Source organism: Lichenostomus cassidix, chromosome 1Ab (genome assembly GCF_008360975.1).
Source record: "Lichenostomus cassidix isolate B80296 chromosome 1Ab, HeHo_3.0, whole genome shotgun sequence".
In the NCBI taxonomy this organism is placed as follows: Eukaryota; Metazoa; Chordata; class Aves; order Passeriformes; family Meliphagidae; genus Lichenostomus; species Lichenostomus cassidix.
In genome coordinates, this window is record NC_139481.1 from 11,433,964 (window position 1) to 11,455,758 (window position 21,795).

The 21,795-nt window shown below is 42.0% G+C and overlaps 1 protein-coding gene and 2 long non-coding RNA genes across 5 annotated transcripts in view; 1 reads left to right on the plus strand and 2 right to left on the minus strand.

Moving 5' to 3' along the window:
• Positions 1-5,437, minus strand: part of LOC146442943 (uncharacterized) — a 23,416-nt gene extending 17,979 nt beyond the window's left edge. Inside the window, exon 1 of the long non-coding RNA XR_014849510.1 lies at positions 5,250-5,437. This is a non-coding gene — a long non-coding RNA (uncharacterized LOC146442943). The remainder of the gene's footprint in view (positions 1-5,249) is intronic.
• FGF6 (fibroblast growth factor 6) lies at positions 4,404-14,094 on the plus strand. 2 transcript variants are annotated; one of them, XR_014849509.1, is made up of 5 exons: positions 4,404-4,956; positions 5,851-5,954; positions 7,906-8,153; positions 11,987-13,067; positions 13,174-14,094. XR_014849509.1 is itself a non-coding variant. In XM_085049803.1 (3 exons), exons 1-3 carry the CDS (start codon positions 4,617-4,619, stop codon positions 8,080-8,082), a joined length of 621 nt encoding a protein of 206 aa, XP_084905929.1. In that variant the 5' UTR covers positions 4,404-4,616; the 3' UTR covers positions 8,083-14,094. The 2 variants fall into 2 exon arrangements, 1 of the variants encoding a protein (XP_084905929.1); XM_085049803.1 differs by having other exon boundaries at positions 7,906-14,094.
• A 59-nt stretch (positions 14,095-14,153) lies between these two features.
• On the minus strand, positions 14,154-21,792 carry LOC146442945 (uncharacterized). Of its 2 annotated transcripts, none has more exons than XR_014849511.1 (3): positions 21,660-21,792; positions 20,917-21,000; positions 14,154-19,411 (listed from the first exon to the last, which is right to left on the minus strand). It is a non-coding gene; the product is annotated as an uncharacterized LOC146442945 (long non-coding RNA). The 2 variants fall into 2 exon arrangements; XR_014849512.1 differs by having other exon boundaries at positions 14,154-19,014; positions 21,660-21,790.
• Positions 21,793-21,795: the final 3 nt, after the last annotated feature.

The window sequence follows — 21,795 nt, forward strand, 5'->3', positions numbered from 1 at the left end:
CAGTCATTCCCATTTCTATGGGATATGAAGAGGCAGACATAGCCAGCTCAGGAGACAAACATGGGCATATTTGTATCTGTGCTTGTCATATCCTCTTCAGAGAATGAGTTTAGCATAAATAAACAGTAAACCAAAATCTTTTTCCAAGCAAGCTAGAATCTACCTAATCCAAAATCCTCCAGAGTTTCCTGTGGGAGCAGATCCTTTTTCCCACTTCCCTCCAAAAAGAAAATAGCAACAAGGTGCTCTGTGATTTGTGCTTGCCTGTAAGAAACTGGCATGTGAAATCTCAGCAAAAGATTTCCCTGTAGAGAAATGGGAAGACAATTATTTTAGATTACTCAAAGTTGTTAAATGTACACACTGTCTTGCCAAGGTGTGTCTGAGTGGCCTAGCTAGGACCTCTGTGTGTGACAAAATGTAGGTTCCCTGTTAATATCTTGGCTTCCTCATGACTGGTGATGACAAACCATGTTTGAGCAGGTCTTGTACGTGCTTTACAGCAGCTGTAATGAAGCGATAGTTTTGGCCTGGAAGTTTGCTTGCTTCAGCCTCAAAGAGCTCATCAGCTGCCAAGAGTCTTAGGCAAGGTTGCTGTCTGTTGTCTTGTTTATTCATTTTGAGGATCAGTGTGACAACAGATCTGCCTCTCTGTTGGATTATAGGAAGAGAAATAACAAATACAGTATGCTACAGCCCTTTTTGTAATCCTCCTGCTACCAGAGCTCAGGTCTTCTGCTGATTAATCATCTATGCTGTGGCCCTATCCAAATCAGCCTTGATGCCAACAACACATTGCTCAGTGTTACCAGCTCTGCAGCTATTGGTGGGGTCCTTGGGTGTCAGTACAGCCCTGCAACTCCTGCTCTATTATTTTTTTTCTGCTGCTTTCAGACTGTGATTAATACTTCATTCATAATAGTCCTGGTATTTGTGTTACAAATGTCTACATGCTGGCCAGCAAACCCCTTTAACCTAAAGATGATCAGATGGGACTCCATGGTCAGAATTGGGCTTACAGATTTTTATGCAACTTGTCCAGAGTCTGCAACACTTGTTCTGCCACAAGAGTCAGATTTATCACCTGGAAATCTCCCTTCTCCACAGTCCACCACCAGCCTGGGTCTTCACAGGCAAGGTGAACCATTGTGGTCCATCCTTCTGTGCTCGAATGAGGGATTGCTCTTTCCAGGCCTTAAAATAGGGAGAGGCTTTTAGCAGATTTGAAAATGAAACTTAGGACCCTAAGTCATCACACATTTTTTGGAAGACATGCTCTGCATCCATATCATGTAACTGCTCAGCTGCAGGACTTTTCTTAGACTATCTGAAAGTGGATCTGAGCTGTTCTCCACAGAGAGGTTATTTTAATATTGTGCTGAAATACTGACAATGAAAACTTGTTACTTTAGTTAGGCAGTGAGCACTGTCATTCTGGGTCTTAAGAGTTCAAGTAAGCTTGAGTTTCATTGCTGAAGTAAATTTTCACCATTTTGGAGTTCACAGGGTTTATTTTACTGCAAATGCTATTGGTGTCTCCCTTCCAAATTTCACTGGGCACAAGAAGTCAGAACAACATGCTATCTGAAAATCAAAAGGTTACAGTGTGTTTTCTGGACACAGTCACTTCAAGGGCCAAGAGGACAAGTTGAAGCAGAACAAGGCATCTTTCAGCGCAAACAAGACTTGCCTAATTGAATCAGAAGCTCCAGAGTTTACAGGGCAGTTCATCTTCAGATGTTAATAAACAGAAACTCAGCAGCCAGCTGGCCACAGATCCAGCTAGAGTGTGGTTCAAGACTCATTTCAGCTCTGACGCAGAATTGCTGAGCAGTACAAGATTGCAGAATGCACCCCATCTCTCAGCTGCACACACTTGGTCTGGGGCCAGATACCAGGACTCCTGGTCTTACAAGGGCCAGGTGTCCTAGTGAAATCACATGTTTAAGCTGTTTGGTTTGGTTTACAGATCAGGCAAGAAAAGTCGCGATTTTTTGCAAGCAAGTAATCCATGCACCCGTTCCATACAGAATGCTGTCAGATTGACTTGCTCAGCAGGAAACTGCTGGAGCAAGGCTGACCCCAGGATCACCACAGCCCTCAGCAGTCACTTTCCAGCTGGGCTAACTAAAAGATAAAGCAATGCGTCCCATAGACTTGTCAGAAATTATTGTTTTGTTTTATTTTGTTTTGTTTTGTGTCTGACCACTTGGTTTTTCTTCTAGGATCAAGGGTACTGGAATGAGACATGGTGCATACCACAAATTATTCCTTTAATATGTGCCGTCAGAACAGCTTATGGGGAATCTGCAGTGGCAGACGTGCCAATGAAAGTTAGAGGAACTCATTTAGCTCATGGCTTGTCTTTGCTATAAGAAACCTGAGTAATGAGACATAAAGATGCAGAGGTGATTAAATCTGAGGATGGAAATCCAGCATTGCATCCATTACACTTGAAAAGTTTTCTAAGGGGAAAAATACACAGGAAAGAAAATATTACAATGCATGTTTTTACAGACAGTGATAGTTCTTAGATCAGGCAGTGTTGCCAGGAGTCACATGTATTGGGAATAGGCAGGTTTCAGACTGTAGCATAAGAAAAACTGGAAAATCTGTGCTCCTTGCTTGTAACAGGACTTTTTTTCCCACTGATGCTGGCCTCTCATGAAGACTGAAGCTAAGATAAGAGGATGTAAAATACTAGTATTATTCCTTCCTAAAAATTATCTGTGTGCTTTGCATAGATTAAAAATCCTGAGATGAAGTAGAAGGCAGGAGAGAAAAGGATCTGAGGATTTTCTTTGTCAGCAAATTCTTTCCTTTGGCCACCTACCCCCAAGCCTGCCAGAGTTCAGGAAGTGTTTGGACAAGGCTCTCAGGCACAGGGTGGCATTGCTGGGGTGTCCTGTGCAGGGCCAGGGGTTGGACTTGCATGATCCTAGTGGGTTCCTTCCAGCTCAGGTTATTTCATGATTCTGTGATAATCCAAGTGCTGCTTCAGCAAAGGCACAGAGACCTTGAAATGTCACCTGACACAAGCCAGGGCCTAGCCCTGTAGTTCCCAATTATGTTATTGCTGAGCCTGTCTCACGAGAGCAATCAATATTTACAGACATCACTAACTCTGACTGCTCACCTGCTTCAGGGCTGCCAGGGGCTCCCCTTCACCTCATGAGGCTTGCACTGGGGAGTCTGCAGTGTCCCAGGGCTCATATTACATCTCTCCTAATGTGAAACTGTCATGCTGGGTGTGCTCAGTTTAATTATGCTTCCAGGTACTCTCCTCATTAGCAGGCTTCTCAAATGACACAGAAGAGGCAAGGCCTGTGCTGTGATAAGCTGACAGATATATTCACAACAGTATTTGTTTAAATCTTAGCCATTTTCCTCTGAGTTGTGTCTTGATAAGTTCTGTGAAACTAATTAGACTTAACTAATTAAGTCTAATTAAGTCTAATCTGTCCAGCTCCCAAGGAGCTGAAACAGCATCAGTGGGAAATGAGGGGAAACAATTATGACAGTCTGAGCAAATGGAAGGGGAGACAAATTAAGATCGTCATACAAAAAAAAAAATTATTTGGGCTAGAGGAAAGGAGACAGTGAAACACTGGGAAGCTGTGGCCATCTTGGTTTTTCCTTGTCTTTAACACATTGCCTAAGTCCTTGTCTTATTCCTACAAATACGATTGCCTCCATGCAGGAGGCACACGTGCTCCCCGGGTAAACATAATCATTTGGAAGTCATCTCAGTGAAAAACATGAAGGCCTAATGTTCCCAGCTACATGTCACTGCAAGATCAATGCTTCAGCCTGTGTGCCCTGCTCAGTGGAATTCCTGCTGTGATAAAACCATCAGGGGCTGGGGCTTCCTGTCCCTGTCGAATGGCTGACCTCTCCTTTAGCCAGCCAGGAGCACTCCTTGCAGAGGTACAAACAGAGGTGAGCAGGTGGGTCACTCAGTAAGAGGTGCCTTGGCTTTGCAGGGTAGCAAAAAGAGCTGTGGCCGCCTCAAACCAATTGTCCCTAAGTATTGAAGTGCCCTGACAAGCACCTGCCGGTCGTGCCACCAAGGAAGTGGCTGCAAATCTCTCATTGCTCACTGATGAGATCCAGAACTGTTTTTACATGTTCTTCTCTAAATAAGGAAGCTGCCTGTGAGGCCTCTGACTACCCGGCCAATTTGACTCCTTTGCTTCCCACAGCCAATGAAATCCCTCTCCTGCTTCCAGTCTTGGGTGACAGCACACCAACCTCAGCAGGCAGGGAGGACAGCAGCTTTGGGTTACAGCCCTGGCAGCCTCATCTTAGGCAGGCTGTTGATGTCAGAATGATGATGTGGGGAGGGACAGCCCTTGCACTATAAAGATGGCTCAATCAAAACTAACAGAGGCTGCCCAGTGGGAAACAGAATCTACAAACCATGGTCCCCACCAGCTGGAGTCCTGCTGGCCTGTCTCTGCTCCCAAACCAACTGCTCTCAGGCTTTAGTTTCAGGTCAGCAAGCTCTATTTGCCTTCCAAAAATAAGCCTCTGCCACCATGCTGAAGGGAGAAAAACAAGAAGGGTGGTATTTTTAGGGCCATTAATTCTGACCACGTGCCCAGGAAGTGAACCGGATGGCCACGGCACAAAGACTTCTCATCACTATGTCTTGCGACGCCTGCATTCACTGGACATTTCCTGCGTTCCTTCTCCTGGGTTTGCTAGCCGGGATTGCGTCCACACACCCAGTTGTAAGCAGAACTAATGGCACATTGCTGGAGAGAGGATGGCAATCTCTGTTGTCCAGGTCCATGGCTGGGATGTCAGGGGAGAAGGCAGATGTGAACTGGGAGAGTGACTATTTGCTAGGAATCAAGAGGCAGCGGAGGCTTTACTGCAACGTGGGCATCGGGTTTCACCTTCAAATCCTCCCAGACGGAAGGATAAGCGGAGTTCACAATGAAAACCAATACAGTGAGTTGCATCAAAAAATTAAATAGAATAGATGTCACTTAATTGCTGTGAACTCTAGGAATTGCCCTTCATAGAGTGCAAATGTTATGACTTGATATTATTAATCTCTGCTACATCTGTTGCCTTTTAAAAGTCTTGGAGATCAATAAACATGAGGACCCTTTGGGTTGAAATGTGGCACAAATGCTTAGACAAATTTAGATAGAATTTATTTTTACCTGCTTTGTTGCACAGATGAGAAAAGACAAACCAGGTCGAAAACTGACTCTCTGCTACATTTGCTTGCTCCTCACCTTCTCATTTGCCTTTTGAATCCAGAGTGCCAAGCATAATTTTTGAATCCCAGCCGACCAGTATTTTTGGGACGTCCAGTGTGTCCCATGGAAGGGGTTTGCTGTTCCTGGTTTGCTCATTCTTGTGGGTGATGTTCTGTTACCCTAAGAATTAAAGAAAGCATTAGTCATGTGGATTTGAATTTCCTGTAGAGGGCAGTTGCTAAAATCTTTTGCAGCTAAGATGTCATGTGGGACTTCAAAATGCAAGCCACGCATCTCTAAGGCTCAGTAAAAAAACTTTTTGCAAGTATAGCATACTACATAAAAATAATTTTCTTTTTGAAGAGGTCCAGCATTTGACAGATCAAAAGAGTCTGATAGAGCAAAAGGCTTATACAGAATGTGACTACAAGTCTAGAATAATTACTTTCAAATCCTGTGACATGTAGGAAAACCTATGATCTTCTCTGTGTATATTTAATTTGCTGCACTAGGGAGATAATTCTCATAATGAATATATGCCAAGTTTTTTAGGGTTTGAAAAAAAATTATATCTGAATTTCCTTCCATTAGCTCTAGATTCTGTGATAATACTTCTATTAAACTTCATGTTTTTCAGGTATCTTTGAAATATCCACTGTAGAAAGAGGTGTTGTAAGCCTGCTTGGTGTGAAAAGTTCTCTCTTCATTGCAATGAGCAGCAAGGGGAGGTTGTATGGGACGGTGAGTACAAGTGCAAGTAGATTTTCACAGTTTAAACAAAAATGTTTAGAAGTGGTTTGTTTTGGTTTAGTGTTTTCCTTTGTTTGTTTGTATTTAGTTGGTTTTGGTTTTTTCCTTATGGAAATCTCTGATTACAAGTAGAGAAAATAGCCCTCAAGTTACAGGGAGCCTGCCCAGCCTGGTGTCACCAGTGCTATTAATGCAAGGGGAAGCATGGCTATTACAGGGCTGAGATTTTAAAGCTTTCCTGTGAGACTGTACAGGGAGCACCTTAGGAAAATGAATATATTCTGAAAATAGTACAGATTAATTAGATAACTTCTTTTAAGGTCACAGGGCTTCAAACACATTCTAGCAAAGCTGAGCTCTGTTGATTCCATTCTGCATTGCATTGTGTGTAGGAGAGGCACAAGTAGAGCTATTTCCAACACTGCCCTCAGTAAAATAATGACCACGTGCTCCCTCCTGCCAAAAACAACCACACCACGAAGAATAAATAGGAAGTCTACCCTACAAGGTCAGCATATGTGGCTGCGGTTATTTTAATGATCAGTTTTGTGAGATCAGTTGCAAAGGGTGAGAAAACAATAACTATTAACAATTATATGCAAATCACACTGAAAAACCATCACCTTCATCTAAATGATTTGCTATCTAACTGCAGTTTCACCTCTGAGATGTGAGCAACACATCTCCAGCCCCAACATCCAGCAGAAAAAGTGCTTGTTAGGAGGTGCATTTGAAAGAGGCTGGCTTTGGGCAAAAGGCAAAATCAGCCCATCTCAAAGTAACGAACGGCACTGGTTGTATCCATCTCTTTTGTCAAGGAACAGCAGAGTCCTTTTGGAACAGCTATAATTTCAACAAAGCATTGCAGTTGTTTTAAAAAATGCCAAATGTTCTGAAGGACATGTGGCCAGTACTGACCTGACTGATTCCTTCTCACATGGATAATGACAGTGGGACAGTTTAAGATTCCACTCTAGGAATATTCTTTCAATCATGTCTGATCACAAACACCTCAAAAGTGCCACAAGCCAAACTGCTTTACATAACTGTGTCTTCCTAAAGAAATGCAGGGTCTGGCTTCAGAAATCCCTTTGATTCCCCGCCCCCCCAATTTCAATACAGTTTTGTGTGTCTTCAAGGACACTTTCAAAAGCTGTAAGAGATGTGCATTTTCCCTTGCACCATACAATGCTGTAAGTTAAACTCTTACAGGCTTTGGGTGGTGTTATCACACAGATGCCCAAATAGAACAGCACTGGTGGCATCTCATGTGCCAGATATTTGAAGTGAGAGACTTATTCTGCTTTCTCTTTTAATTTCCTCTTCATCTGTCTCCAGCTTGTCCTTGCTTCTCTTCTCCCAGATAACTCCCTCTCCTTGGTTTTTTGTGATTTGGCATGGAGAAAATTAAAACTGTTTTCCCAGCTTAGAACCAGCTGCATAGTTAAATACCACTGGTGGTTTAAGAAAGAAAAGATTTATTGCTAATCAAATCTCTCTTTCAAGCAAGCAGTTCCCCCTGGACACTGCTGTTCGGAAGAGCACTGAAGGTTTTGACAGCCAGCATATCTTTTATAAACAACAAGACTTATGGCATAAGGGAGGTCTTAAATAAAGCTGTCATTTGGGCAAGAGGGTGTGACGCTGACAAAAATCATTACTTGTAAATAAAACTAAGAAATCCATGATTTATAATGAATTAACTAGATCTGCCACAGGAAGTACACAGTCTATTATCTGGGCAGGTGGCATCTGAGTTCATCTGACGCCAAATTAGCACTGAAGAGGGAGATTTATTGTTGGCTGCAGTGGCTGCAGCACCACCTGTCGCACACTGCAACGAGCCCTGGTGTAAAAACGTGAGGAAGAAAGACGACCTGGGCCTTGGTGGAACACTGTACCTGATTTGTACCCCAACCCCTCTCCCCTTGCTGTTCCTTAGGCTGTTTTCCAAGATGAGTGCAAATTCAAGGAAACCTTGCTGCCCAATAACTACAACGCATATGAATCCAATGTTTATCATGGTGCTTACATAGCCCTGAGCAAACACGGGAGGGTGAAGAGAGGGAACAAGGTTTCTCCTGCCATGACAGTGACCCACTTCTTACCAAGAATATGAACACCAGCAAAATAGAAGATTAAATCCCAGAACATATTGTTTTGTTTTGCACATGAGGAATAACTTCCCAGGTAAGGTATTTATACTGGTCATTGAAGAAAAAAAGAAATCTCTATATGTATATGTATATTTGGATAAAAATACTTGTACTAGATTCATCATATAGCATATGTAATATGATGCTGCTTCTCTTCTACTCTGTACAAATTTTACATGGCTATGTGCCTTCTTTGGTGCTGTACCAAAATACAAGCTGGAGTACAAAGGAAGTCTTTGGAAGAGATGGAATGGCTGTGGGCAACTATCTAATCAATGATAGGTTATTTACTAAATATTATTTACCTCAGATAATAACCTCTTGTAGTGAGCTGTTTACATATCATGGGCCAAATCACCAGATGATTTTGCTTCACGAGAATTTCAGGCAGTTCACTCCATCTGAACATCTGCCTGCATCCCCCTCTATAGACTGTGTCTTTTCCTGTAAAGTCCTCAACCTATTCTGATCATTAAGGTGCCAATTCCACAATTGTTTCTACATGAGCGAACTGTCTATTCCCGGAGCCCCTCTGTCTCTGAAGGGATTCTCCAGGGTCTCCTCACGTGGACTGGTTGGCAAAATGAAGACCTACAACAAATTTCCCATAAGAAGGGCCACAGGATAAATCACAGATGCGTCCCAAATGCAAAACTTATTTGGAACTGAGAATTTTGAATGTCATTTTGTGAGTTAGTTTAGACTTACCTCAAATATAGATGTGTACATCTTTAATATTAATATTTGTGTGTATATAGACATGGGATATGTGAGTGTGCATCTATGTAATTACATGCTTTTAATGAATCAATAATCCCAGTTTCCTGATGCCCACATGCCTTTATATTGGTATACATGTAAAAGAACATAAATGTTTAAAGGCACTCTTATTTCATTTAGGCTGAATGTTGTTAATCTCTAAGAACTACAACTGGTCTGTGGGATGCATATTATAAAATGTAAGAAATTCATGGAAACTTCCAGCAAAGGGTTGTTTTAGAAAACACTGTGTTGAATTTTCACTGTCTTAAGTATATTTGGCTCTCTAACATACCTCCCTGAGGTATGAAGGACAGAGAAAGAAGGAGGCGACACAAGCATATGTTCCCATGTTGGGACAGAGGAATTTGTGCCATAACTCCAATTTCTGTCACTTGCAAAGCATCAAAGACAACACAGCAAAGCTCTACAAAACACTCTTCAAAGCTCTCCTAGAAGCTGTACAAATGGCACATAACCTTGCCTTGCTATTTTGACAGCCCTTTTCCAGGTCACCAATAAAGCTGCATTCTTTGTGCCTTTAAAAGTATTTTAAGAGGCCCTAAGTCAATAGTCACTATAAATGTCAGTTACCAGAAGTCTTGGGATTCCTGCATTGGTGGCATGCACCTAAATTTGAAACTAGATTCAATGCCATGTCAGAACATGAGCATTTTCAACATAGATGGACCATGCTGCTGCAGAAGTGATCTGAGTGCAAGATTATCTCCCACATCCAACCAAAATGGGGCTATGTCCAGCCTTGACATTCCATTCTATTTACAGGGGCTGTCTATTCAAAATGAATTTGAGCCTTCTCACATGCATGAGAGACACTGTCAGGGCCAGATCCTCAGCTGGAGTAAATCAACCCAGTAAAACTATCAGTTTATATCTGCCGAAGGATTGGCCCAAAGGACATACCCACAAGGATGTAGCCACAGCCACCGTTACTGAGAAATTGTCAAGGCAATTGTTTTGTGAACAAGACACAGTTTCCCAGCATCTTTAGTGTGACTTATACTTGAATTTATCTGGCTCCAATGTAAGTGGTGATCCCAGTGTAAATGAAGAGAGAAAAAGAGTGGAATGCTGCTCACAGTACGTGAACAGGATGATTTGGATGATGCATTGGAAGGAAAGGAGTTGCTCTTCATTTTCTGCTCTTGTAGTATTTTAGAGAGAAGATAAGTTGACACACTTTGTTCACCCACATGTGCAACCTTTTGCTTTGGAAAAATGTGCATTTGAAGTGAAAAATCAGGATGTTTTGAGTGGGGACAGTGTAGGTCAAAGTTTGGAGGGTATCAGACAGTATATTGACCTAGAGTCCCTAGAGGTACAGAGCTGTGCTGAAACACATTAGCTGGCAACCTGTACCCTGGTGTTATATTCCTAAATGTCTTTGAAATTAAGTTTGAATAGGTATGGAAGAGTCCATGGATGTTGAATGAAACAGAGTTCGAATGCGGACACCTTTCTGATCACTGCTTAAACCAATGTCCTCATGACAGGATAGTCTGTTCCCTCTTAAACCAGGGCAGCCTAGAGAAAGTTATTTTTGCAATGGGATAGCTGACACAAAAGGTGGGAGTCAGACTCACTGGCTCCATTTTTGGTGGGAATTAGACTCACTGGTCAAGTGAGGACAACTGTAAACCAGGTCACAAGTAGTCAGGACAGGCGGAAATGGCCTCAAGCTGTGCCAGGGGAGGTTCAGTTGGATATCAGGAAGAACCTCTTCACAGAAAGAGTGGTCAGGCATTGGAACAGGCTGCCCAGAGAGGTAGTGGAGTCACCATCTCTGGAAGTGTTCAAGAAATGACTGGATGTGGTTCCGGTCTGGTTGCCAAGATGGGGATTGGTCAAAAGTTGGACTTGATAATCTTGGAGGTGTTTTCCAACCTCAGTCATTCTGTGATTCTATAAATGTGTTTAGACATCACCTGCTGGGCTGAGATTGTTTTCAAGAATCACAGACCCTTTTGGATGCAGTTTTGGTGGGCATTTGGAAAGCCCCATCAGTTACTCTACTGAGTTACTCCTGACATCACTGCTTTTTTCCTGATTACACATCAATGCCAGCCAGATCAACATGGAAATCAAGGCTGAAATCAAAAAAGGATATGTGACTATGTAAAGAAAACTCATTAAAGTAAAGGGATTTCCCAAATCAGGGCCAAATTAGAAACTTCAAAACATATCTCAGTGTGCGTTAACAGGGAGTCATGCCATACCAGTTTGTAGTGCCCAGATTTTGCACAGGGGATTCTCCTGTGGAGTTGATGCCTGTTTTCAAGGTTTCTCCTTCCTTAGGCAAATCCCATAATCTAAGACTTAATCCACCCCTGTTAGAAAGCAGACTTGGCTGGAACTGAATCATGTTCTTAAATAAATGTATTTTCCCCAAACATGCAGAGACACAGACACATACAACACACACAGTGGAAAAGCCGTCATATTTGTATACCTCACTAAGTATGATAATTCCAAGATTTTATTTTGCACAGTAAAATGGTGTCAAAGTTCTCAGATTACCTTTTTTTTTCTGTAAAATATACCTCATATTCTGATTCAATATGGACTCACATTTGAGACTGTAAATTTACAAGAAACACAAAACTGTCCACTCAATTGTTTGCAAAATTGCTTCTATTTTTATATGTATGTGCTGTGCACAATAGTTTAATGTATTCATAAAATAAAATTTTATACATTTTGGTAGTGTTTGGACTCTAAATCCCTCTTAAAATTTGGTTTTTCCCTTGATTCAGAAATGTTGCATTAGCTTCTTCTCCAAACCAAGTTTTTATTCACCTCTAGAACCAGAGTATGTATTGGTACACTTCAAATTCTTGTCGACTTTTGTGTTATTCAGATTTATTGCCTTGGAAGTGTCCATGTGTCCTGGTGGGAATGGGAACTTCCCATGCTCCCTTCACACTCTGTGCTCTCAGCTTGGGGGATAAAAAATCTTCCAGGAATTTTGGGGACAAGAGATGGTGGATAAGCCCCACACCTCTATGAAGAATAGAAAAATTTTGCTGAGTTACCTAATTTTCTGCTTCCTCCCAGTTAATTTGAAAATAATGTCTCTGTTTTATGCAGACATTTAGATGGGAGAGGATTGTTGGAAAGCTTGAATCCAACCTCTTAGAGGAGTGAAGGATCAACTTCAAAGCTAGGGAAGGTTGTATCAGGAAGAATCCCATCTACCCACTTGTGGGACAGCCACTTCAACAGCTTCATGATTAATTAAGCTCTGGTTGAAACTCTAGATAGTAACTCAAAGGTGATGAAACACAGACAAATTTCTCAAAAGGGTCACCAGAGCAGCCCATGCTTTGCTGCAAGAGTGTGAGAGGGATTGGCATCTTCTGAAGGGTCTTGACACAAGACACATTTGTACTGTGCATTGACAGAAAGCGTCCCTCCTGCTGGAGCTAACCCTTACCAACACAAATGACTGCAGAAATTATCTGAATGATTCAGTACCAAGAAGGGAAAGGCAAAAAAAGGAAAAAAAGAAGGCTTTCTGATAACTCACATTTACAGGATGATCTCAGCTGCAGGTACACAAAGTTGGGCAGAGGACATAGGTCCATGAACTGTGTGGCTTCAGTACAGCCTGAGCACGTTCAGGGAAAAGGGCAGCACCAGTGCCAGTGCTGGGATCCAGAGCCCCCTCCGTGTGCTGGGCTGACCCCCCAGCGTGGGCAGCAGGCGACGGGGGGATTCTGCCCCTCTGCACTGCTGAGACCCCATGCAGAACTGCCTCCAGCCCTGGGGACCCAGCAGAGAAAAACCATGGAGCTGCTGGAGCCAGTCCAGAGCAGGGACACCAAGGGGATCAGAGGGATGGAGCAGCTCTGCTGTGAGGAAAGGCTGAGAGAATTGGGATTGTTCAGCCTGGAGAAGAGAAGCTTTGGGGTGACCTCATTGTGGCCTTCCAGTGCCTGAAGGGAGCCTGTAGGAAAGATGGAGAGAGACCCTTTACAAGGGCCTGGAGTGACAGGACAAAGGGGAATGGCTTCACACTGACAGAGAGCGTGTTTAGACTGGATATGAGGAAGAAATTGTTTCCTGTGAGGGTGCTGAGGCCCTGGCACAGGCTGCCCAGAGAAGCTGTGGCTGCCGCATCCCTGGCAATTTTCAAGGCTAGGCTGGATGGGGCTCTGAGCAATCTGGGGTACGTATTGGTAATCTAATTAATGATATGCTTGTAAAAGGAAATAAACAACCCCAAATCTCTCTTGCATTGTTTTTTTGGGGTTTTTTTGTTTGTTTTACTTTAGGCATTTGCTGAATCCATCCTGCTCTGCACAGGTTTAAACAGTGGAGGAGAAAATTAGATCCCAGGTATTTAACCACAGGTGAATTTGTTCCTTGGGAAAAGTGGCCCAACTGCAAGCCCTTGAGCTCCATGTTTGGAATCACAACAACTCAGCAGAAGCCAAGAGGACATTTGGTTTCCTTGTCAGAACCCAAGAGTAAAGGAGGAATTAAGAATCTCTTCCAGCTGGTGGATAACTGAGGAGGAGACTAAGGCTAAGACAAAACACCGGGAACCTCTAGGTTTAATATATGTAATGCAAACTGGAATTGCAGTGAATTGCAGTGAATTGCAGTGGACCAATCCTAGCTGAGGAAATAGCTGTCACTGGAGAAAAAAAATTATAAAAACAAACAACCAAGTATGCAGCCACAAGCAGAGATTTCTTTTTTTCTCTCCAGCCAGGCCCTGCATCCAGCTCAGTCCAAAAGCATGTTTGTTTTGGAAGCCATAGGCTGCTGAAAAGTGTTTGGCCAAAATCCAAGGGGTCAATAAGCCCAGATGAGCTGAACAAGCTGTGTCCTTGGATCACGAGATTTGAACATATTATTCAACCCTGGATGTCACGAGCACATATTGTTGGCAATTTTTTGTCACAAAGTGTGGAGCAAAATGCCTTGATTAGGACTAATTGTTTTTTCTCCTCAAAATTAACTGTTTACAACTCACAATTTTATTATGTGCTTGTGATTTCATGAACTCATAGCTCTGGAATAGCTTCTCCAAGGGCAATGTGACCACACCAACTTACATCAAATGAGAAATTGTTAGGGATGTTGTATAAAACAATACAGTTTGTAATTTTTAATTTGTAATTATATTTGTTTCAGGGCTCTCTGCAGAAGAGCTTCCTCTCCTCTCCTCTCCTCTCCTCTCCTCTCCTCTCCTCTCCTCTCCTCTCCTCTCCTCTCCTCTCCTCTCCTCTCCTCTCCTCTCCTCTCCTTCTTTCCCCTAAATAATTTTTATGAGAAATTATTTATCTTGACTCATCCCAGGTGGTTGGAGTGTGCTTTTTTTCTGGGAGTTAACCTCATCTATGACCTGAGCCCAGGGCTCACAGGTCCGACACAAGTCTTCCAGCTTATTGAAGAAGAAATGAAACAAAATAAAGAAGGAAATCATGACGACCAGCATAGGTGTCACACAGTGAAATCAGGAGCACTTTAACTACCTCAGTTATCCAGTGAGGGACAAGCCAGCTTACAATTAACCCAGGGTCAAAACACAATGAGATGGTATGGTTTCAAACTGACAGAGAGCAGGTTTAGCTGGGATATCAGGAAGAAATTCTTCCCCATGAGGATGCTGAGGCCCTGGGACAGGTTGACCAGAGAAGCTGTGGCTGCCCCATCCCTGGAAGCGTTCAAGGCCAGGTTGGACAGGGCTCTGAGAAACCTGGGATAGTGGAAGGTGTCCTTGCCTATGGCAGGGGGTTGGAATGAGATGGGCTGTGAGATTCCTTCCAACCCAAATCATTCTATGATTCTATGATGATGACTATTTTGCAAATGCAATGACTACAGAAATAGAAACTGTGGGAAAGGGGATATGTCTGGGTGTCAATTTCTGTAGATCTTGAGCAAATCTGTTGACGTGTTTGCACATTTTAAAGAGAAATTTGCAGATTTCAAACTAAGAAAAAGCTAATCTCAAATGGGATTTATTTTCTACACCCCTATAACAATCAACATGAAGGTCTACAGGCCACCTGGGTGAGTGGAATTTCTTGTGTATGACATTGCTTATGTCTGTTTGCATTCTGCGCAACCTCAGTTCATGCTGAGCTAGTTATCAACTGGTCATGAAGGTGGTAACTTGAATTCATTTCCATTCTTCCACCAAAAGTGGAGACCGGGGGAGGAATCAACCATGGAGCAAAGGGTCAAAAAAAGGGTCAAAAAAACGAAGACATATAGTCATGTTCAGGGTAGGTAGACGGGCTAACCAGCTTCTGGCATGTAAGAAAGTCCATTAGGGATAATGGAAAGGATAATGAAGAAGATTTTTTTACATTTAAAAAAACAAAGTGTTAAATTGCATTTCTAAGTTTTAAAAAAATTGTCAGAGAAGAAATCTTTGCTTTTGGAAAACAGAGCAGTTTGATGAGAGTCCAGAACTTCAATAAAGATGACAAGAACAATCTGATCGACTTATTTGAAAGAGAATGCGTTTCCTAACCAGCCCTGGCATGGCACCAGCTTGTGACAGCTGTGAAAATGGCCAAAGATCAGTAGGGCCCAGGTGCAGGATCAGTGTCCCAGCAGCTGATGAACCTTTGCACAATGTGATTCTCAAGCTCCTCCTCGCCAGCAACGTGACAGGGTAAGAAAGCAACATGAAGAACTATTGTGTCTACAATGCAAAAAAAAAAAAAAAATTGTAGCTGCACATCTACCTGAAAAGTCATTTTGTAAAGAAAAACCTGAATCGAAGTCAGACATATTTTTGCCAGATTTCTGTTGTCTCATAAATCCTCCTCTCTGTGTTCCAGGTGCCCCTGTTGTAGAAATCAACAAACAGAACCCAGCTTCTGAGCAAAGATGAGCTAACAGAGTTTAGCTGAAGAAATGAACCCACTGTTACTTGTCTTGCCCTGCCCCTTACAAACTTTGCTCTCCATGTTTCTTTAAAGGATGCCAGAATCATATACTGGTCTTGCAGTGGCTTAGGGAATCTTTCTATTTTCCTTGCATTAGATGTATTGGGTACAAGGACAGTGTTCAGTTATGACTTTCTTCATTTATTATTTAGGCTTTAGTGTTAAAAAATTACTCTTAAAACTTACAGAGAGCAAAGACTTTTCCAATGAAGTTGTAGTTTCAAAAAGATCCCACAAAAAAATGTCTCAGAGCTAAAGAGCAACACCTGCACTTGCACTGAGGCAGTTCTAACAACAGACACATGCCCTATTATTACTGTCCCATAGTAAAATTGCCCTTGGCTGATGATGACCTCTGCATATTTTCTCTTTTTGTTTCACTACATTCCCCTCTCTCTCTTTTCATTCTCCATTCCTAATTTCTTTAACCTAAGACTTTTTAATCTCTTCTTCAAGGAGACAGATTTGAGTGAAACAGGTGAACTGAAGAGATTGGAGTAAGTTTAGAATTAGGTTACAACAAAGTTTTATTACTGATCCTCATCTTCTGCCTAACAAGGGGATAATTTCCATTTAGTTTACTGGTAACTGTCAATGAATGTAGTGGCAGATGTCATTTAATCAGAGAAATACTCAGATCAGAAGGGGCTCCTGAATGTTTGTAGTCCAAGCTGAGATAACAATGTTGGGAAATAGGAAACGTTACATAAACCAAAGAGTTTTCCCAAAATAAAACAGTCAGTCTGCCTGCTTTTGGGCACCTTGCAGTGTATTCCAATAGGAGATGGATGACTAAAGGGATTTTCTTGTTGAGGCTGTATATCTGTGTCCCCAGGATTACTTAGGACCTGGAAGCAAGCACACCAGGAGAAAGAAAATACTTTCTCAGAGAAGACACACTGTCTGGGAAGGTAGGTCAGCAGGACTGGCTGTGCACAGGATAGATTTCAGAATCCAGACAAACTTCAGCCCTTCCAGGTCTCAACACCAAATCAGAACATTTTGTGGCCTTCCAGACCTGACGGGAGTCTACAGGAAAGATGGAGAGAGGCTCTTTACAAGGGCCTGGAGTGACAGGACAAAGGGGAATGGCTTCAAACTGACAGAGAGTAGGTTTAGATGGCATATGAGGAAGAAATTCTTCCCTGTGAGGGTGGTGAGGCCCTGGCACAGGTTTTCCAGAGAAGCTGTGGCTGGTCCTTCCCTGCAAGTGTCCAAGGCCAGGCTGGGATGGGGCTCTGAGCAACCTGGGATAGTGGAAGGTGTCCCTGCCCATGGCAGGGGCTTGGAATAAAATTATCTTTAAGATTATCTTTAAGATCCATTCAGGCCATTCTGTGATTCTGGTTTGTTTTTTTGGGTTTTTTTTGTTTGTTTTTTTGGGGTTTTTTAATTTAAAAATTAAAAATTAAAATTAAAAAAAGGGTATCAGCAGCTCTCACCACAGATTACAATCATTCTCTCTCCTACAATGTCTAAGAAAACTCAGACCCCTTAAAATGACAGAAACACCCTCTGTTCAGAGAACAAAACCTTTTAGGGACTGGTTCTGCTTTGCCTGGGAGCTGTGCCAAGGATTTCAGCTGGAGGGGGAATGAGGCCCTTCATTTCAGTTCATTAGAGCAGGCACAGTGCAGAAACTGCTGGTACATGCTGTGGTCTTAAACCCAGTGGGCTGTGCTTACCTCATCTCTTTCACGTAGGTGAGCTGAGCCAGGATGTTTTCTTTAGTGGTGGGCAGTGTGACAAGAATGGGGCCTCCAAATAAGGCCACTCAGGATGTGTTTAACAACACCGGGTTAAGTCTGTGGCAAAGGCTTCTGCACAAACACATACACAGAGCATCCACTGTACATTCCCTCAGCTCAGTGCGTCATTATTCCTAGAATAACTGCTGGAGAGGCACTCCACCCTTGTACTTCCAACACTGGAGATATGATTGTCCCAGAGCCACTTGTTACAGTGATTTTAAGGAAGGGGATGCAGAGGGAAAGGCCCCTGATTTCCATTACTTCATTCAAAGAGATGCAGAGATGCAAAGGAAATTATTAAGAGCAGAGGTAGTTTGGAATCTGTCAACCCAAATTCCCTTGTGAGCTGAGCAGCAAAGAGCAAGAGGCTTCCTAAGGCCAGCACAGGCACTCAGATGGCACAGAATTCTGCAAAAGGGCAAGCCACCCACCTGTTTAAATATAAGTCAATATGGTTTATTAGGCAAGAGTGCTACAGGTGCTCCTATGTGACGAAAGGGACTCCAGCACTGTGAGGGGACGTGTACTTTTACTCGCAGGAGAATCCTGGAAGGCAAATCCATTAGATTGAGTAGAAACCCTTTTTTTTTTTAACCTGCGGATTTCTGAGGGTCCTGAAAGCCCTTCCAAGGGGTCTTAAAAAAATGACTGAAAGTCACTTGTAGTAACTTAAATTTGTTGTAAAAAAAAAAGCTTGCCTTTGCCTTGTGAGTCCTGTCCAGACTGAAGTAAGACACAGTAGAAAAAAAAGCAGCACATGGGATGACATAGAGCTGCTGAGATGAGGGGTTTACATAGTTGAGGTGGAAAGTTTGGATCAAAAAATGACCTAAAACTGAAACTCAAAGCAGTCATAATGGGGGAAAGTCAGACCCCAGTCTGCTCCTGTGACTCTCAGCTTGTTTTGTGTACAGTTTTGGGTATAATTTTCAGTTAAATGATGATACCAGGGAGGCCTGAGTGTCACCCGTGTTCCAGCTGAGGCACCTGGCCCTGGTGAGGGCCCAGAATACCTGGCTTAGCCTCAGCTTAGCTGCCTCTGGAGCAAGGAGCAGGTGGCAGTAGGAGCAGGCCTGGGACAAAGGCATGACAGAGAGGGAGGAGAATAAGACTCACAAAGAGCCGGAGCATCAATCAAACAATCACAGAACGATCTGGGCTGCAAGAGACCACAAAAATCATCTTGTTTCAATATGGCATGTACCCCTTCCCCCTAGACCAGGTTGCTCAATGATTATCTCAAATAAATTTCATCATGAAAGCTGGAGTCTGTCTTATCCTCTCTTTTCCTCTCATCTTTTGCTCTCGAGTGAGGATTTCCTCACTTTACCTTGGTTCCTGACCTTCACCATAAGTGGTAGCTTCTCCAGGCTGTCTCCCAGCTCCCTTTAGAGGATACTTCCAAGGAGAGCCTTGCACCACTGTGGCACCTGACAGTGGCTGTGTAGCAGCCCTGCAGTGGGAAATGGAAAATGTGGCAATGTGAAATGGTTTTGATCTTTAAATTCAGTTCCATTTTTTCCTATTTTTTCCTCACAACAAGCAATTTCTGTTAATTATCAGGAATTTCTTAGCTGAGAACTGAGAAAAGCCATCTCAATTCATCAAACACCACAGAAAAATAAAGAAATCTGAAAAATCAGTACCAATTCCTGCAGTAAAAGTTGCAGAAATACTGTTATTGCTGGTGCATCAGCCTAACACTGCAAGATGAGAAAGGTTGTCATGCCTTCTATTCTAACAGGCTTGGCTGAAGCAGTAAAGCAGCTTTCATACATCTGGTTACGCCATCAATAGCTGAATGAGTAGAAGATAAGTTAAATACCCACAGAAGGAATAAAGTGATCAGCCTGAAATAAAAAATACACGGATTGTAATAAAAACAAACAAACAAACCACGACAAACCATACACAGTGGGCATTTCTAGGTTTAAAACAAAAGCGTTGATGAAAAAGCAAAATTTGTATTATCATCCTCACAACAAGAGACTTAATAAATTCACTTTAGCCCAGCAGCTTAAACAGAACTTGGTAAAGTCTGGTGTTTTGCTGACCCCATGGGAAGCTTTAGAAAATATATATATATATTTAGAAAAAAAATATATATATATTTATATATATATTTAGATATATTTAGAAAATATTTAGAATATATATATATATATAAAATGCCAAATAATTTAAGCATGTAAAAGTAATCATTGCTTCTCTGACTATTATAAAAAGAGAAACAGCTGCTCACAACTGGCATGTGCTTAAATGAGGTTGAATAAATTTTTCAAACATCTGAGAATGTTTTCTGTACTACCAAGGCACTGGAAAGAGATCAGATCAGTGCATGCTGGCAAGCACAGAAAAATGTCATGGTGAATATGAAACATCAAACCAGAAAAACTGCATTCACAAAAGAATGACAAAATATTCCAAGAGGGTAGAGTGCCTCTGTAAGAAACTTCTGCAACTGCCCCTGAGGTATCAATATCCACATTTCCATAGAAGTCTAATAAAAGGGGCAAAGAAAACAAAAAACAAAAAACCAACCAACCAAAACCCCCAAACATTTATTCTAAGACCAGAGTGAAAAATATGGGTGGGCAATTTTAACAATAAATAGAAATATTGCTTTAAAAAGGAGAAGAAAAATTACCCTTCATTTCCTTCCAAGCTATCCTTTAATGTAAAGCATTTCAGATGTTATAATGAGTAAAACATCGGAGGCCTGGGTTGTCTTTCAGTGCAGCCAGCTTTGTCAGTCTACTAAGTTTAAGATCTGACCCTTATACACTTTGGCTAAAAAGTGCTGTCATTTACACAGGTGAATATACTCTGACGCAAGTCTCTGGATTTACACAGGTGTGGCAGCAGGATTTGGCAGAATTTTGCTAATTTTAAACAATAAAAAAACCAAAATCAGATCCACTTTTGCAGTGGGTTACAGCTGTATCAATTCATTAATGTTATCAGTCTGGTATAGGCTGATGGCACAGCTCCACAGCTTGTTAATGAAACTAAGAATTTTTCACGTTGTGTCCAGCTAGAGACTGTAACTGAACCTAGCACTGCTACAGTTAAAATCCTCAGGTTTCATTAAAGAAATATTCATTTATAGTTTTGTCAGTTTGACATTAAATTTTGAAAGAAACCTTAACACAGTCTAGTTTTAGAACCTGTCACTCCTGTCATCATTGATTTACCCATATATAGTGTCCCATTAGTATAACATTTTCATATAATTAATGGAACCACATTTTTTAAAAAATCAGAAAATTTGTTTGTAAAGACCCAGAACACTGACAGGACACCTGAGAAGCAGGTCTTGTATCTTGGAACATTTTTTACATCACTATCCACTTACTAATTTTCAGTCTGGTCCTTTCCAGTTCAGGATAGTCTGTGACTCTATGTCCCTTTTTAGTTCTTCCAGGCTTGCTTGTTGTACCTGGAATAATAATTATGGGCTGATTGAGGTGATTTCAGGATTGATTCAGACCCCAGAACTGCTGCCCACACTGACCTGTGGTGTTCTGTAAAACTGCCAGCCAGATGTGCAATGGAGGATCAAACATTCACCTTTTACGGGTTTTACATGTTATTTTCAGCTGTTTGGCCAACTTTAGATTATTCGTGTGACTCAGAATGAAACAGGAGAAATGAAAGGGACAGTTTAGTAGAAGTAGGCTTTGCTCATATTAAGTTCCCTTTGCTTAAATGGAGTGGCAGAAATATGAATCCAACAGGCTTGGTGTGGAACTTACACCATAAGGAAGGGGGAATCAGGCTCAGGATCACTTAATATTAACTTTTGGCATATTTGCAACAAAATTTTAGCTGTATTTGATGTTTCCACTAAATCAGAATGCAGCTTGGAAATGGTGAGGGGAGGTGGGAGTCTGAATAAACACATCTGGAAAAAAAAGTAAGATAACTCAGGTTCGAAGGGTCATTCCCTTCAGTTCAAGTGCAGTGGATTACTCTTCCTGGATCCAACAGTAGGGGCGTGGGAAGCTTTCAGATGTCACAGGGTTGTAGATAACATTTGAACATATGATTAGCTTTCATGAGCTGTCTTTAGAAACCTTACATTTTTCCCCCACACACCTTAGCTGGAGATCCTTCCCTTGAGGTTTCAGAACACTTCAAATGTTACTTTGCGAAAAATCAAGGATGTGGAGAAGGTTTTCCTGTGTGATGTCATGTTGCTGCCCTTTATAAGCCTCTGCAGAGAAGAAGGGAT

Excerpts from the sequence above, each read along its gene's own strand:
- FGF6 (XM_085049803.1), top strand. The coding sequence starts at position 4,617 with ATGGCCACGGCACAAAGACTTCTCATCACTATGTCTTGCGACGCCTGC. Across the intron at positions 4,957-5,850 it reads TCACAATGAAAACCAATACA|GTATCTTTGAAATATCCACT; the intron begins GTGAGTTGCATC and ends CATGTTTTTCAG. Across the intron at positions 5,955-7,905 it reads AGGGGAGGTTGTATGGGACG|GCTGTTTTCCAAGATGAGTG; the intron begins GTGAGTACAAGT and ends GCTGTTCCTTAG.